The following is an 18,472-nucleotide window of genomic DNA, read 5'->3' on the forward strand; positions in this document are numbered from 1 at the left end:
CGTTGATAACTGTAAGTAAAGTTAAGCACAAAAAGGACTACGGAAGCTTACTCTTAATGTACTTGATTGTGGTTCTTTGACCTAAGGTGAGCAGCAATTTTTAATTTTGATGGTGTCTAATTTACTAGTTTTTTCCTTTTATGACTATTGTTTTCTGTGTCGGGCTAAAGAAGGCTTTTTCTGCTCGCTGATTGTGAAGGTATTTCCCTCTTTTTCTTCTAAATGCTTACAATTTTAGCTTTACCTTTCAGTCTGTGATCTACTCACTTCATCTGTGTTTGCAGTCTGATGTAATGTTTGAGCCTCTCCTTCCCTCATCCCAGGTGGCTTGGACAGTTGTAGCACTTTTTGGAAAGATTCTTCCCCACTGAATTCCTTTGGAACCTTTGTAAAAAGTTAAACGACTGTAAATGTGAGACTTTCTGGGCTCTGTTCTCTTCCATTGATCTCTTCTCTACGCTCAGCTAATACTAGGTCGCTCTGCTTTACAGCAAGACTTTGAGGTAAGGTGGCGTAAAGCCACTAGCTTTACTCTTTGTTTCAGGGTTGTTTGGGCTATTTTTAGGTCCTTAGTGTATAAATTACTGAATCAGCTAGTAATTTGTTTCTTAAAAATGCCTACTGGGATTATAGTTTGCGTCAGTTTAGAGAGAATTGACATCTGAATAATACTGAAACTTCCAGGCATGAATCTTAGAAAGATATACTTTCTATTTTTTAAGATTTTCTTTAATTTTTCTCAAAAACATTTTATAGTTTTTTTAGTATGGAGGCTTTACACATTTTTTGTTAAATTCATTCCTAAGGATTTTATGTTTTCTGACATTATAAATGAGATTATTTTAAAATTTTTATTTTCTACTTGTTTGCTTCTTAGAAACTTAGCAATAGGATTGATTTTTTTAAAATATTATTTATTACATATATTACATAAATTGTGTTCTAAGTTCACTGATAGATTTGGTTATATCTTGGGATTTCTCCATAAATAATGATGTCACCTGTGAATAGGAGTAGTTTTATTTCTTTCCAACTTTATGCTTTCAATTTGTTTCTTTCATATTGTGTTGCTGGAACCTCTCAGACGATGTTGAGAAGTGGTGAGAGCCATCGTCTTGGACTTGTTCCCAATCTTGGCAGAAAGTATTTTCGGTGTTTCATCATCAAGTAGAATGCTAGCTATAGGTTTTCTATAGATGCCATCAGTCAGATTTGGGAAGTTCCCTTCTGTTTTCTTGTAAATGGTAATGAGTTTTATGAAATACTTCTTTCTGGATGTACTGACATGACCATATAGTTTGTCTCTGTTACATGGGTAGGCTACATCGATTACTGTCTAATATTTTTCCAATTATGCAGTTTTGAAATAATCCCTGCTTGGTTATATATATTACTGAATTTGAATTACTAATGTGTTAAGGAGCTTTACATTTTGTTTTTTGGTTTCTTTTTCTTTAAAGGAATTTTAGGTCTTTTGGGGGATGTTGGTCTGTGGTTCTTGTGATGTCTTTGTCTTTAGGTCCAAGTCGTGCTGTCCTCACAGAGCAAGTTAGGCAGCCTTTCTTCGCCCTCTACATTCTGACAGAGTTTCTCCGGGGTTGACAGTTACCCTTCCTTAAATGTTTGACAGAATTCACCAAACTGTTATTATTTCCTTAATAGATATAGAGCTCTTCACATTTAATGTTTCATCTTGTGTTTGATAAGTTGTATTTTTCGTGTAATTTGTTTATTTTGTTTAAGTTGTTGAATTTATTGGCACAAAGCAACAGCAATAATATTCTCTTATTCTGTTTTCACAAATGTTGCTTCCATGGTAATGTCCCTGTTTCACTGTGGATTTTGTTAATCTGTGTTTTGTCTGTATCATTGTATTTTGCTCTTACCTTTATTCTTTCTTTCCTTCTACTTACTTCTGACTTACATTTCTTTTTTATCTTCTTAAGGTAGACCTTAGGGCATTGATTTTTAAACTGTTCTTTTCTAATATCAACAACTAAAAGTATAAATTTCCCTCTAAGCTCTTTTAAATTTCATAAATTTTGTCACATTGTATTTTGATTATCATTTAGTACAAAAGGATTTCAGTTTTCTTTGTGATCTTTTATTCATGGATTATTTAGAAATATATTATTTAATTTTTAAATATGTGAGGCTTCCCAGATAATTTATTGTTGTCATTTACTAATTTTGTTCTATTGTGGTCAGAGAAAAGAGACTATGTTTTAGAGATACATACTGAAATATTTAAAAATGACATCATATGATGCCTGGGATTTACTTCAAAATAATTCAATGTGAGGTGGGAGAAGTGGGTATGAATATAGATAAAATAGAATAGGTAGTGAGTGGATAATGATACATGGAGGTTTGTTTTATTTTACTATTGTATTTTATTTACTTTTGAAATTTTTTCTATAATAAAAAATCAAAAAGAAAAAACATCCCATCTTTCTAGCAAGTATTATCAGACCTCTCCCTCCACGTATTAAATATTCCTCTGAAAAACCCTATCTCCCCACCACTCACCTCCATTATTCTCTTGTGATCTGCACTCAGTTTGTTCCTTTCATAGCACTCATTACAAATCATAATCTCTTTGTTTGTTACCTTATTTTCTGTTTGTCATCCCTACCCCCACCTAACACATTTCTTCCCCAGTGTGTACCATGTCTGACACACAGTCTTTGGCTCAGTAAGTAATTATAAAAGGAAGGGGAGAAGGAAAGAACTCTGAGAATTTCTACTGAAGTTAAGAGCGTTGTATACACTCATCCTCAGTGTGTTACACGTGGTTTGTTGTGTATTTCCAGAATTTCCTGGGAGCTGCAGTCCCTTTAACTGAGTGGTGTTCAGACTGTGTCTCAGTGGACCATCTGTATCACAGGGCTGCCTTGTAGTTGGGCTGCTTTTAAAGCTCACGTTTGCTTTAGCCTAGGCACCTCAGGCTTTTTTTTTTTTTTTAATCAATTTGCAAGAATTCAGTTGAAGAAAAGTCCACAGCTTAAAAATTTTTTTTGAAATCATTTTGGAATAATTTTCTTGATGCTTTTATAGTAATTTCAACTCGACTATCATACTTAGGGCATAAATTTAGAATTTACTATTTTTGCTATATTGTAAATTTTTAACATTTGAAATCAATGTTTTGAGAATATTAGAGGTTTACTTACCTATTTTTTCACTCACCACTGTAAGTGGCATTTATTGGCAGTTTTAAGTATTATTAATTTATTTTTCATATATTTGTACTGTTAGAGTTCACATTAAGTGAGATACTGTGTGACACAGTTGGAATGAATTAAGTTTATGATGAATGATGATTTAAAACATTTGTATTTTTTAGCAGTGATCTTAGTACTCAGGAAATTATAAGATTTTTATTTCCAGTAGAATTAGGAAAACTTAGATGATCTCTGTGCTGAAAACCATTATATAAATTTTTTTAAACCTTTCCTTTAAACATTTTTAAACATAAAATCTTCAGAAAGGCAAGAATACTTTATACAGTGTCAAGAAATAGGCATCTGCCTCCTGTGGGCTCTGTGTGGGGTGGTGAAGCCCATTGGGTGTGAAGCCTGCACGGCGCCCTCGCCGGGTTGGGGCGCCGGCCTCAGGGTCGCGGGAGCCAGGTGACCTGAGCTCTTACCCTGGCTGTCCCGCTTAAGTAGCCTGTAGGACGCAGAGCAGGCCACTCAGTCCCCGTGCTTTACTCTTTGTAAAGTGAGAATAATGATATCTCATAGGGTTATTTTGCTTGAGGAGCTCAGGGCACTTCTTGGGGCACAGTGAACTCTGGGTGCATGTTCACTTCTCAGGGACTGTCAGCAGCGCCACAGCCACAGCCGAGCACTGCCTGGGACTTGGACTTGGACTTGGACTTGTGTCTGGTGGGGGACCCCAGCAGACGGTCTCAGCACATTTTCTGTCCCGGGACTTCGTGCGGCATCCACCGCAGGGCCTGGCATGTCGCAGGCATTCAGTAAATGCTAGCCCTGCTAAATGTAGCACAGCTCCCTGGGCTCCTGGAAGTACTTCAGTGTAAATATTTACTTAGAGGCAGTTCCCCGCTGAGCTTCTCAGTTCCAGCTCCAGCCCCGCAGTGACCCGTCTCCCAACATAGAGTGCTTTACTTACTCAGTAGTAATAGTTACTTACTGGATTAGTTTGCCAAGACTGCCATAACAGAGTACAGGCTGGGTGGCTTAAACAACAGAAACTTCTGTCCTTAATGGGGGAGGCTGTTGGTCCAGGATCAGGGCGCCTGCACAGGCCTCTCTTGGTTTGCAAGTGGCCACCGTCTTCACCTGCTTGCCTCTGTGCGCCCTCATCGCCTTTTTTTTATAAGGTTACCATTCAGGTTGGATTAGGGCCCATCCCACTGACCTCCTTTTAACTTAATTGCCTCTTTAAAGGCCTTATCTCCAAATACGTATAGTCACATTCCGAGGTACCAGGGGTTTGGGTTTCAACACAAGAATCTTGGGAGAACATAGTTCAGTCCATAACACTTACTGTTACTTGTTGCCGTCGTCATAGTACCTAGTCACTGGTAAAATCATTACCCTCAGAGACTCATTTGACTAATCAGATGGATTTTAAAAAGATAGAATGGATTTTTTGATGGAAGCAATGATCTTAGTCGTAGCTCAGAAGCCAAAGGGCGTGTTGTATGATGCCCTTTAGTTGGTATGTATTGTTTATTCGTGACTTCAGTTATTCCTGTATTCACCAAGTATTTAATGAGAACCTGCCGGGTACGAGGCAGTGTGCTCGAAGCTGGCAGGGCAGTCATGAGCAAGACACAGTGCCTGCCATTGTCCCGTTAGTATATACATAAAATATCTGTGTCTCTGGATTGTAGGACAGGCTATTCCCCTGGATCTCAGGGCTTGGGAGGTATTGGTGTTAGACCATAGAGTACTGGCTTTGTATTTTAGAAATTAATTAATTAACATTAAAAGCATTTAAATCCGCTACTTAGGAATGTGACCTTGAGCAAATTGTTTAATCCCTTTAACCCTATTACCCCTCTGGTAAATACGAGCAACATAAATATTTCATCGGGTAGTTCACGATTAAGTGAGATACTGCATGTCATATGCTCAGCCCCATACTTGGCACCTAGGAAGAGCTGAATGTAATGGTTGCTGCCCTTCCCTCCCCTCCCCTTTCCTTCATTCTCTTTCTTTCTTTCTCTCTCTCTCTCTCCCCCTCTCCCTCCCCCTCCCCTTCCTTCCTTTTCTTTTCTTTCTTTTTTTTTTTAAATACAGGAGCTAAACTTCATCTTGGGGGTGAGGTTGAGGCAATAGCCAAGAATAGCTTTATATGTAGGTTCCTAATAATTGGAGAGAGTGTTTGCCAAATCTTTGGAGTTTGTTTGTTGTCATTTCTACCCTGCTTGTTTCCAGAAAGGATTTGAACTAGCTGCGCAGCTGAGAAGTGTGTTCCAGTTGTGAGGTAATGGAGAAAGCCCTGACCCAGAACTGAAACGAACTTAGCGCCAGATCCAGCTCTTCCAGACAGCTGGGCGATCCTGGGCCACCCTGCCGGCAGGCTTTCCCATACCACAGTCTGTGCCTTGTTTATTAATAGGAAGTGGTCCCTTTTAGATATTGGCTTTCAGTTTCTGTGCATTTGTATATGATCTCTAGAGTCTCATAAGTTTGAGATGATATTCTAAAAGCAGAAATATGTAACTTGAATTTAATCTTGCTTCTGAATAAAATAATCACTTTCAAGAGAATAATCATTGATATAAGTGACTTAATATGTAGTCCACTCATAGTCTTTGCTTCGCTGAATTCGTTCCAGAGCCCTCATATATTGTTAATGTTACGTTGATATTGACTTGTTTTGGTGACAGTGTTCTTACAAAAAGGTGCTGAGGTCCTAAGTTCTGAGACCTTGACGTGCTCACGTGGCGGTCATGTGTCTGGAAGGCACTGCGTAAGTCAGTTCTGACTGATAAGGCTTAGCGTCAGGCTTCAGGAAAGGTTTTCTCTTGTCATTGTTGCTGTTGTGTTTGTTGGTGGTGGGGTGGGAATGCTTTCTAACTGACGGACTATCAGGGCTGCTTGGGTTATTACATGGAGATAAAATAAGGAGATGAAAGATTTTAAATAAAAGAATACCCTTCTAGGAGATGAGAAAGGTTAATAAACCTATGAAAATATGTTCTATTCGGATGCTTCTGTCTGTATAAGCTCTTTATGACTTTGTGAAAAGTTTACAAAATTTTCATCAATTTTCCTTTATAATTTAAATACCTGAAAAAATAGATTCTGTGTCTCACAGAGTTACAGATCTTAATTCTGATCTGACATTTGGTGGTGATGAGTGTTGTTTTTTTTACTAATGTTGCAATTACAGTTGGCCCTTTGTATCCATGAATTCAACCAACCACAGATAGGAAATATTTGGGGGAAAAAAATTTCCAGAAAGTTCCAAAAAGCGTAATTTGAATTTACCACACTCCAGCAACTATTTACGTAGCACTTACATTGTATGAGATATAAGTAATCTAAAGGCTTAAAGTATATGGGAGGATATGGGTAGGTTATATACGTAAATGCTATGCTATTTTATATAAGGGACTTGAGCACTGGGTGATTTGGGTACCACTTGGGGCCAGGTGGGGTGAGGGGTGGTCCTGGAACCAGTCCTTCTCGGATATTGAGGGGTGACTGTAGTTAGTTTTTTGAAAGAATTACAAGCTACAAATTTATTTTGAGTTCAGTTGTCTTGTGATGTCAAAACACAGACAACTAGCAGAATGAGAGAAAATATTTGTAAATCATACATCTGATAAGGGGTTAATATCTAGACTACATAAAGGATTACAGCTCAGCAGCAACAAAAAAATCCAATTCAGAAATAGACAAAGGACTTGAGTAGACATTTCTCCAAAGAAGATGCACAGGTGATCAATAAGCACATGAAAAGAGGCTTAACGTCATTAGTCATTAGGGAATTGCAAATCAAAACCACAGCTTATGGTTTTGAGATACCACATCATACCGATTAGGATGTGGCTATTATAAAATTTTTTTAAAAAGGAAAATAAATGGTGGTGAAGGTGTGGAGACACTGGAGCCCTCATGCATTGCTGATGGGAATGTGAACTGGTACAACTGCTGTGAAAACCAGTTTGGTGGTTCCTCCAAGACTTAAAGATAGCATTGTCACATGATCCAGCAATTCCACTCCTAGGTACTTACCCAAAGAATTGAAAGCAGGAGCTCGGGTACCTGTACACCAATGTTCACAGCAGCCAAAATGTGGAATGGAAACGACCAGTGTCCATTAGCTGACGATGGGTGAACAACGTGTGGTTTATATGTGCAATAGAATGTATTCAGCCATTAAAAGGAAGGAGATTCTGACACAGGCCACGACGTGGATGAACCTTAAAGATGTTATGCTAAGTGAAATAAGCCAGACACAAAAGATGAATATTGTATGATCCTGCTTATTTGAGGTCCCTAGAAGAGGCACATTCAGAGAGGCAGAAAGTAGAACAGTCCCAGGGGCTGAAGGGGAAAGGAAGATGGGGAGTTACTGTTTAATAACAGAGTCTCTGTTCAGGGTGGTGAAGAAGCTCTAAAATGGACAGCAGGGATGGTTGCGTGACATCGTGAATGTACTTACGCTGCTGAATGGTAGTGTTAAAAATGGTTAAAATGTCATTTTTATGTTGCATATATTTTACCATAGTAAAATTTTTTTGAAAAAACCAACTAAACAACAACAGTATGGATAGATTTACTCAGTTAAATCTTTCAGTATCTTCCCCACAGATTTTTTTCTCATTTGTTACTTAAGCACCTGTCTGGGCACCTCAAATTAGATTTTTAGGATTAATTGCCGTTAGATTTGTATTGCCTTTGAATTACAAATGGTCTGGGGTTTGTAATGTTACCTTTATGGCAACAATTTTTAATGAATCTCCTTTGTTTTGCAGTTACTTCGAGAGCTTAAGCATCCAAATGTCATCTCTCTTCAAAAGGTGTTTCTGTCTCATGCTGATAGGAAAGTGTGGCTTCTGTTTGACTACGCTGAGCATGACCTCTGGGTAAGGGGACTCGGTGTACCTGGAGCCATGGTTCCAGTCAGGGATGAAGAGGGACCCACTCAGAATAGCTTTAGGGAGCTCCTCTTACTGTGAGATTTACAATTTTAAAATAAAAGTAACCTCCTAGAATGTGGTTGGTGAATTACCAAGGCTAGAGTATTGCTTTGTATTTTTACTTTTGATCTTACCACTTTGACCTTTGAAACATACTACAGAAAACAACAGAATCTGAAGCATATAAACAGCTCTTAAATATTGTTTCTTAGCTGTAGATTTTTGATAATATTTGAAAAGGTAATAAATTTTGTTACAGAATTTAAAAGCAGCATATTTCCTTTTATTCTGTAGTGTCAAGGAATTTAGGATGGGAAGGAGGTCCCTCATGTAGGGAAATGAATCTGTTTGGAAAGGCAGTTGCGATCTGACGGGTCCGTCTGTTACTTGTCACATGCCACAGATCTCATACTGGCTCCGGAGATATAGTTCCCTCATCTGTAAAATGTGATACTTTAACTGCTTCTTTTTTTTTTACAGGATTTTTCTGAAGAACAATTTTGTATTTGAAAAGCTTTATAAACTAAGTGTTCTATTCAAATACAGTAGGAAACTTATTAATCATTTATTGGGTATTATTCACAATTGATTTTTTTTTTCACAATTGATTTTCAGTATTCTAGTGTATTGTTTTCATCAGCAGAAATTCAGTATTGTACTTACTTGAATTCAGCACATTCTTACATAGGAAGAATTCCTTACGGAAGAGAGCTCTACTGCAAAATGAGATTGGCATGAAAATAGAGTCTGTTTTGGCTTCTATTTTGTGTGTGTCCAACCTATGATAAGACTATTTTTAGATACCAGACCCAATTAAATAGTTGAAGGTTCTGAAAGTCAAGAAATTATGTTTATTAGTTTAGCTAATATAATGAAAAAAATGATTCTGTATTGATAAACATTATTATAAACTGAGGATTTCAATTCATCTTGTCTAAATAGGTGAAATGCAAACAGCTGACTCAGTATTGTGCGTTTATTCAGCAGATTGCTTTTAAAATGGGATTTACAGAGTCTTAAGTGACTATAAAATTTACTCCTTTATTAAATATGTTGCATTTTTTAAAAACCTGAAATGCCATCTTAGGGATAAGACTTTATGATATATATATATAATGAAAATCTACAGCCAAAATAATTTTGAAACATACTCACAAAACTTATTTCCTGACCAGTCTTGTGCGAAGAACATGTTAACACACATTACAATTTAAAACACAAAACAAATAAAACCCAGAAATACATCAAATTAATTCATTAACAACCATGTTACTACTGTGAACTCTATTTTTTCTGATATTTAATAAATAATGTCTTTAAATATTTCACTGTGTTTTGCATAACTGATCTGTTACAAAATTAGCATGGCTGTGTATTTATTGGGATAAATAAGAGAAAACACATACTGATATGCAAGGGATTGTAATAACCTGGCTCAGTTTCAAAATGTTCAATGTAATTAAAATTTTTTATTCAGCCGTAGTTTGTAAATGCAAATACAAAATTTTGAAATAAAATCAGCACAAATTCCAGTAAAACTGTTTAAAGGTAAAGTCACCTTCTGAAAATAGTAAAATAGTTTCAAACTCTTGCTATTTTCCAGAATTAGCCTTATTCACATAATTTGAACTTTAACAGATTTCAGAAATTGACACTTATTTGAGTTTCATATGTTTGTAGATTTATAAAAAATATTTTCACACTGTAGATTCCTATTTTCCATGACTAAATATGATTTGAATAAAATTTTATAAGTTATCTGGAAATAATTGTTTTCAAGCAGAAAATAGACACATGAAATTTTCTCTGTTTTGCAAAACTATTGTCCAAGGTCCATGCTGGTTGTAAATACTTCTTTTTATGTTGGCTTCTGTTCTTTTGAAAAAATCTAATCAAATCAAATCAGGATTCTGTTAACAGAAATTTACTAAATCAGGGTAGCCAGTATTGAATGGAACACTCATCATACTCAAATCTAACATAAAATCAAATTATAGAATCCAAGTCTGTGAGAAGATTTCCAGGCTGGTTTATCATCTTCTTATTAATACTCCTTTAAGCCAAATAAGTATTTTTAATGCTCATTTTAATAAAAACCAAGTGGTAATTCAGTTTGCCAAAATGTACTTTATCCATTTTATTTCCTTATTTTAATTGGAATATTCAGATGAATTAGCTGGCGTAAGGCAGCAGAGGGTGACAGAAACAGTTGCAGAAAAAGAGTCATTTTCAAAAGTCACTGAGGTATTGGTGACATGTTACGGTGTACACATTGCATATTTGTTGTGCAGCCCTGAGATAGAAATGAAGGTAAGAAATTCCTCCACTGTAATTTATAGCTGTAAAATACTAGTAAACACTGATTTGTGGTATCCTAGCGGAAATGTTGACTGAGGAAATGTGTTCCACATCAGTTGGTTATCCCAGCTCCCCTGTGAATGTGTTCCTTCCATTCTTACTCTGGCAGGTTTTATTTTATTTTATTTTTTAAATATATTTTAATCTATTTTTTTTAAGCTCTTGAGAGCTCTGATTCTTCTGAAGGTGAACAGACTTGACGGCCATGTCATGTCTTAGGATAGGTGACAGGACATTCTAGATTATTAAGAGTTGTTGTAGCTCTGTTTTGTTTGCCTGCTTTTCAATACTTCGGGAAAAAAAACTGAGAAGAAAATTAGAATAATGTAATGCTGTTAATAAAGTATAAATTAATCATACTATACACGTGCTGATCGATACTCTTACCTCCCCGCCAGGGGCTCTTTGCTCTGTATTTTTTCTTTGGAAAGTAAAACTCCTTTACTCACTAATCATAGTTACTGCTTATCCAATTTCTACCTCTATATCATAAGAAAATAGAAATGGAAAGATTAACCTATAATATTAAATGTCTCATTCCTGTTTTCCTGTTTTAATTATTGTTACTAAGTGCAAGAATGCGCCTAATATTCACTCACAAACACTGGCCAAGTGTCTGCTGTTGTGCATATTAGATGCCGGGAGTATGCACAGTGGTGCGTACAGCAGAGTTGACTGCAGCTGACTTCTAGATTTTCTTGCAGTTTAAGAGTGCTTTAATTAAAATGAAGAAACCTGTCGAGAGAGTTTGAAACATTGGATCTTGTTTCTGTTGAGGTACATTAATTTATGAAATGATTTTTCTGTTCATTCAGTGGTATTGTATTTACTGGGTGTCCCCCAACATTATACCTAGAAAGCTTTGATGGATGTTACAAGGCTGTTTTTTAAAAATTTTTTTTCATCTGAATCGTTCATATTTCTGAATATTTCCAGTATGAACTGGTCATTTATCTTTTAATTTTTTGTTCTTGTGTGTACTTTATTAAAATACTTCCCCATTTCTTTCCTTATAACCCATATATTATAAATAGGTACTACATCTATGCTATGTCAACCAACCAGTTCTCTTGAAAATTGTTCTATTTTTTTCTTTTCATTTAATCACTACAGAATAAAAAGTATTCTGTTCTTGAAAATTTTTATCAGATAAACAGGGGTCAAGTAACTCAGAGTAATTTTTTGTTATATTTTAAAAATAAAACTACATTATTTCCTACTTTTCTGTTGTAATCATTTATTTTCTGACAACCTATCATATGCTTAGGAAATGACATTTTAGCTCTAGTTATTTGAAAATTCTAAAGTTATTTATGTTATCCAGCAGAATGTGAAATTTTATTTTCAATACTTTTGGAAACCCCTGAGTGTTTCTTTTTCTGTTAGGAAAACATGATGTATCAGACTCTTTCCTTTTCTTTTTTAAGCGTCTGGTGATATTTTTCTTTCTTTCAGCATATAATCAAGTTTCACAGAGCTTCTAAAGCAAACAAGAAGCCAGTTCAGTTACCTCGGGGAATGGTGAAGTCACTGCTTTATCAGATTCTGGATGGGATTCACTACCTGCATGCTAACTGGGTGTTGCACAGGGATCTGGTAAGTTAAAATGCAGTTAGGCTTAAGCTCGAAAGATGCACTTATGGTTGGGTGATTTCCGAGTTGTCTCTAGGTATCAGTGCCGTCCAGGCCTGCAGACCTGGTAGAGGAAGTGGGAATGCCACAGTCTCGAAGCATAGCCAGCCTGTGCTTCTGTGTAGCGCATCCTGCTTCCCTGACAGACACTAGCTGCTGTTTACTGAAGAGGTGAAAGAGGGCGTATTTGTTTTGCTAAGCCTTTTTTAATTTTAAGTCTGTAAATAAGGCGTCGGCTTGCTTTACATTGATTATTAGATGCCAGGCAAACACTGGAAGTTGATATATTTATGAATAACTTGAAAATAAACCCTTTGGAGCCTACTGAGTTGTATATTAGAAAAAGGGATGTTTATTCAATCTGCTTATTTTTTGAACCTTACTATATTAGTAGCAGTCTCTCAATGAATAGTCTTTATTAATCATCATTAAATATGTTTTTGAGAAGCCTTGTCATGTTAAAGAGTATTAAACTTTTAAGAATTTAGAAACTTCAGAAATTGACTTTCTTATTTTTGTATTACAGGGTAGAATAGTTTGTGCCCTTTTTTCTTTAACCCATATAGCATTAGATTGTTGATTAAGTTGTGCTTTGTTCATTTAATCTTCATAGATCTAAATTATTTAAATCTCAGATTCTCCCTTCCCCCTTTCGTATTGCGTAATTACATTGTGCTTTTTTTTGTTCTTTGTAAAGGTAGTAATTCTAGCAAGGTTTGTAACAGTGCCTTCATTTCAAACAATTATACACACAGTGCTGGAAGTGATGCTCCGGTCTCTAATCACATGAGCACACAGGAGAGAACGGCTGGCTTTGAGGTGGAGCCGCTCGGCCCCGCACTCAGATATTCTTTCCAAGCTGCTCTGTATTCAGTGCATTCAGTCTGGCCTTCGATCAGGTGTTTTAATGTCATAGTCTCTGGTTCTTTGATCTATCTTCAGTAAACCTCCTTGAAATACATTTAATGGTAGTTGTTTTATCTCCAATTCTCACACCTAGAAAGCATTTAGAATAGGACCAATAACACATCAGAAATTTGGCTGAAAGAACTTTTTTTATGCAAACTTTTATTTTAATAGAATTTTATTTATAAACAGTGAATTTACAGAACCGAAATAAGATAAATCCTTTTACCCTTTATGAAGCAAAATATAAATTTCAGGTTTTAGGAGGAGAGTTAACTTAGGGAAAAACTGTTACTACTGACCTTTTTTAATGATCTCTGAAAGAGTAAAGTGTGGCTAAAGGGCATATCCCCCCCCCATGGATTTAATTATGCTAAAATAACACTACATTTTCTTTTTAATGTAAATATTTTTCATCACTAAAATGTGTATGTTTATTGGTTGAGTACAAACTGATTTTTAAGCCAAGATTTAATTTTTATATTAATGTCATAATATACTTTTACCACTTAATATTAGTATTAACTGCAGTAGTGAAAATAATTACGAAGTCTGATTTCTTTTCTGTCTCTTTGGGGAGCGCTCTTTCTATTGATACAGCTTAAACAGGTTGTCTTCGGCACAGGGGCAGTGTAGAGCGGGTCATTTCAGAGGCCTCTGGTCGTGGTGCCTAGAGCCGGGGACAGTGGAGCAGTGTACCTAGGTGCAGGCAACAAAAAGCTGCCTGTCGGTCGCTGATTTAAAAATGATAATGAAACAGACTGAAAACAGTTGCTTTGTATTGTCACGGTACGCTGGCAATTCTGAACAGTATCGGTGATAAAATATTCCTGTCCACTGAGGCAAACCAGCTCTACTCCTCTCCCCTCCTCGGTGTGCCACTGCAGGCTGCTCAGAAGTCTGTTCATCCGAGGTATTTCCCAGACTGTAATACATTGCTTGTCTCCTGCTACCACCTTGATTTTCCTATTTGAAGTGAGATGTCCTGTATTGTCTGTACATGACTTCTAGGCACTCTTTCCAAAGACCAAACCCTTCTGTGCACTGCAGGGACACAGAGGCCCACAGAACCACTGTCTCATTAAAATGGTAACCTCTGCCCCTAATCTGGCTCTGACTGGTCCAGGTGCCTGCCGCTTGAACTGGTCTTCAGTTCTTGAAAGAAAGATTCATTATCATAGTTTTTCATTTATATGCTCACCTTCCTGCCAACTGAAAATTAAATTTTAGAGTTTGATATTTTATAGTTTTTCAACTCTAGCTACATAAGCTATTAATATACGTAGTAGTAAGGTCTTTACTCTGAAGGACATCCTTTAGAAGCTATATAATGTGACTTTTTTAAACCCCTTCTCAAATATTTATTATTTGCAGATGAAATATTTACCCTGTAAGAACAAATATAATTCCTCATTAATTATATTCTTTGCTCCTTGTCAATCAGTTTTAGATGATATTAGGCGATACTGACCTTAACAGATCTGTGCAGATTTCTAGTGTTATGAATTGCATTAACTGGTTAAGTGGCTGACTTTCCACAAGAAACTTCATGCTAAGGTGGATAGTTGGCACAGATACCCTAAAAACACCATTTTGATAATAGTTCAGAATGTTATTGAAGCTTTTGCATAATAAAATTGGATTTATTATTAATAGAAATACTGGTTTGACATGATTGGGTTATGAAGGTCTTTTCTTTGATATGTATGGTTGAACTTTACCATTTAATAATCCTATTTAGTAAAGATTAACTTTGTCACTGTTATTCACTGTGTAGTAGCCTATCAGTAACCGTGGCCATCATCCTTGGTGGGAAATAAAGATTTAATAATTCTGAAACTCTGAAGGTGGTAATAAGTACACATGTGGATGTTCTAAGAAAAAGGGGTCTGGAAAGGAAAAACTTGCAGTGTTTATTTTGTGAGATAACTTATGAATCCAAACCAAGCTTTCTGGTTTTAGAGCATTAAAATATTTATTTATGAGTTGGTCTTCTGTTTGCTGTAGGTAGAGATGAATAAAAACAAAGCCGTGTGTAAGTTAGCTTTGTTCTTTCCTTTGGCTAATTCCTTCCCCCTTTCTTTTATTTGCCTCTTCTTGAGAAAGGAAAACAGTGTGGCTAAGAGTCTGTAGTCCTGGTTCTGGCATTACTGTCCATATTAACCAGGGTTCTCCAGAGAAACAGAATGTGTACATATTATAGAGAGAGAGATTTCTTTTAAGGAATTCCCTCAGGCAGTTGTGGAGTCTTGCTATGTCCAGAATCTGCAGGGTAGGTTGGCAGAATTCCTTCTTGCTCAGGGAGTTGAGTCTCTGTTTTATTAAGACCTTCACCTGCTCGGATGAGGCCCACCCAAGTTATGGAGAGTAATCTGCTTTACTCAAACTCCACCAATTAAAAGGTAATCTCATCCAGAAACACCTTGTTAGAAACATCCAGAATGATGTTTGACCAAATACCTAGGCACTATGGTTAAGCCAAGTTGACGCATGAAAAAACCATCCTATATAAGTGGGTTAACCAAGGCACAAGTCTAAGTAATGTGGGACAAGGTGTTTCAGGGGCCCATCCTGCTGCCCCCACCCAGTACCTGCTTATATAAAATAGAACTGTTGGGTTGAGCAACAATAAGATTTTTTAGCCTGGATTCCATAAAGAGGAACCAAGGGTGAAATATTATGAAAGTTTCAAATAAAGATTTGTTTAAGTGATTCAAAATAAGGAAGGATTTGAAGTCTTTTAGTCTAATTGGATTGAGTTTGGTGGTTTTTCTGAGCCCAGTCAAATAAAAAAAACATGAAGCACCAAAATCATATTGAGTACTTTTTGCATAGAAGCCAAGGTTTGATTCAGCAGTGGTGACTGAGCTCTTTCCTCTGAGAGATGGTCTTCCCGGATGGAGTTAAAGCAGATCGACGGGGGCATGAGAAGTTCTCACCATCAGGGCCTCTGCGTGACCTTTTTGAAGACATGCAGCCAGTTCACTCTCTATCTGGCCTCTTTCCATAGAACTTACTAGTTTTTATAAAACTTTCTAAATTTAGGAATGATTTTCTTGTGCAGTAGTGAAATCTCCAACTCAGCTAATTTTTCTTTTACTAGGAAAAATTCAACGATAGATTAAAAATTTGGAAAGCGGTGTCAAGCATATACATATGCATGCTGGTGTTAGTGACCTGAAGACTGACGGCGCTGCTGCAGTTGTTTTTTCCGTCTCACTCTTTATCCTTGTTTTCCAGCCAACCCAGAGGTTGTCCTGCCTGCTTGAATCCCCTCCTCCCTTCATCTCCAGCATCTGAAAATCTGTTTATCCTTTAAAGCTCTGTTCCTGCTACCTCATCAATAGAGGGCCACCCCCGCCACCATCACACTAGCTGGAAGTGAGAATGTTTACATCTAAAATGCCATTGCGGTTACTTTGAACTACCCATGGGGCACTTACTGGTTTTGGTAATTGTGTGTCCTCTGTTCAACGATAAGTTCCTAAGGACAAAGACTTTGGTTTATTATGTGTTTGTATCCTTCCCAGTGCCTAGCAAAATACACACTGTGTGTAAACAGTATTGCTTATCTTTGTTGAATGCGTGAACTACCCCTTTTTAACAGAAACAAAGTGGCCTCCAAGGTTATTCTCCGTAGGTTGTCTCTGGAACTACCTGATGCCTCTCCATCTGTCCAGAAACGGTCTCTGCTGCACTGCTGCTTTTTGCTCCCTCTTACCCCTGCCACGGTGTAGTGCAGTGGGTCAGCAGAGAGGAAAGTCTCTGTAGTCCTTTCAGCAGCCTTCCTCTTTCCACCTGAAAGAACGTAGCCCCTATCAGTCAGTTCAAAGACCATTCAGCTACTGATACTGGTCTGTTGGTCTCTCCCATCGCACTCTTCCTCTACACAGGGTTTTTGTTCCACCCAGTGAGACCTGTTTCCTGGCCCTTTGCTACTTTGTTCTGATATTGTTCTCTTTGTGTCATTTATTTTTTCCAATTTTTTCCCTTTAATCTCAGGGGTAGAACAGTTCCATCATAGTTCATTTACATCCTTCCCTTTTTTTCAAGAACATCTTAAAGTTCTGTGTGAATTATTCTTTAATTGTAGGTAAGGAGTCATACCTCCCTTCTCCTAAACATCCCAGCTCTTCTGCACTTGCAACTCTCGTATTTCGCTTTTAAAAAATTTTTAATATATTTTTGTGGAGGGAGGTCATGAGGTCTATTTATTTACTTATTAGTTTGTTTTTTAAATGGAGGTGCTGGGGATTGAATGCAGGACTTTGTGCATGCTAAGCGAGCACTCTACCATTTGAGCTGTACTCACCCCCCTGTATTTCACGAATACTACATTTAACTGACTAGATCAATTTAACTGACTGATCTCTGACTAATCATAATGTAAATATTTTAATTTCTTATTAATAGTTCATTTAAAATTTTCTGGTGAACTCAATGTTGGCTGAATTTTATGCTTTTTGTTGAAAATATTCATGCAGCCGTATCAGACGTACCACAGAAATGATTTACACTTAAATCAGTCTTGTATTTAAGTAAGTGTTAAAGACCTGGGCTTTTGACATATTAACTAAGGAGCTTAGTAGAATAGTTATGACTGGCCTATTTGCCATCAATTTTCATTCAGTATATATTAAGTTCTCCTATGGTCATTAATGTGTTCCACTTAAAAAAACTATATCCGGAATTAATTTTAATTATTCCCTTGATGGTTTTATCATAGTGGGAGTTAACTTGGAATTGCTGGGCACGTGGGGTTGTCTTTTCATCCTCCTGCACTAAGTGGGACATGATACTGAGTGAGATACACTATGATACAACTGTTCATCATGGTTTTCTCTTTTTTCATGTAAGCTGAATTACAAGGCTATATATGAAATTTGGAGTGTTTGGTGTATTGCAGCTGTCTCCTCGTTGGTCACTGCTGTCCTAAACCGATTCAAAATAGGTTTTTAGGTTTTTTGTTTTGTTTTTGTTTGTTCGTTTGTCATGGTAAGATAATAGAAAATAAGTCTGCAGAGATTTCCTTTGGGAGTGTCCCGGTGGGGATGCACTCCTGTGAGTGTACGTGATGTGCAAGAGGCCAGTGGGCTGTTGCGTAAACATGTTTAAGAGATGCTGGAGCTATATCAAAGCTTTGATCTGACTTATTAAAAAAAATCTGATAGTGCTGCTGCTGCTGCACAGTTTATTTTAATTATACTGGGTAACTTGGATTCACTTGATGGGGTTTCAGCTGTGTTTGGTGAAGGATAAGTTGGTTTCCTAGCAACTGTTCAGTAAGATCAAAATCTCGGAGTGAGCCATTGACTCAAAGTCAGTTTCATAGGGCCTCCTTTATGAAGACACCTTATTATGTGTTGATTGTAATATGATGAATTGGATCTGATTGTTTTTATTCGAGTGAAAGATTGCCTGGTTTATTAGTTTTGCTTACTAATAGTA

The 18,472-nt window shown here is 36.8% G+C and overlaps 1 protein-coding gene across 5 annotated transcripts in view; it reads left to right on the plus strand.

Annotated features, from left to right (window-relative positions):
* CDK8 (cyclin dependent kinase 8) overlaps positions 1 to 18,472 on the plus strand; it is an 86,481-nt gene that overhangs the window by 37,213 nt on the left and 30,796 nt on the right. For 4 of the 5 annotated variants that reach the window (XM_072976033.1, XM_072976032.1, XM_072976036.1 and 1 more), the window contains 2 exons: positions 7,964 to 8,074; positions 11,942 to 12,082. In XM_072976033.1, coding sequence (XP_072832134.1) covers positions 7,964 to 8,074; positions 11,942 to 12,082 — 252 coding nt within the window. Of the gene's footprint in view, positions 1 to 7,963; positions 8,075 to 11,190; positions 11,264 to 11,941; positions 12,083 to 18,472 lie in introns of all 5 variants that reach the window. The other variant, XM_072976035.1, reaches the window with a different exon arrangement.

Source organism: Vicugna pacos, chromosome 14, assembly GCF_048564905.1.
Source record: "Vicugna pacos chromosome 14, VicPac4, whole genome shotgun sequence".
Classification (NCBI taxonomy): Eukaryota; Metazoa; Chordata; class Mammalia; order Artiodactyla; family Camelidae; genus Vicugna; species Vicugna pacos.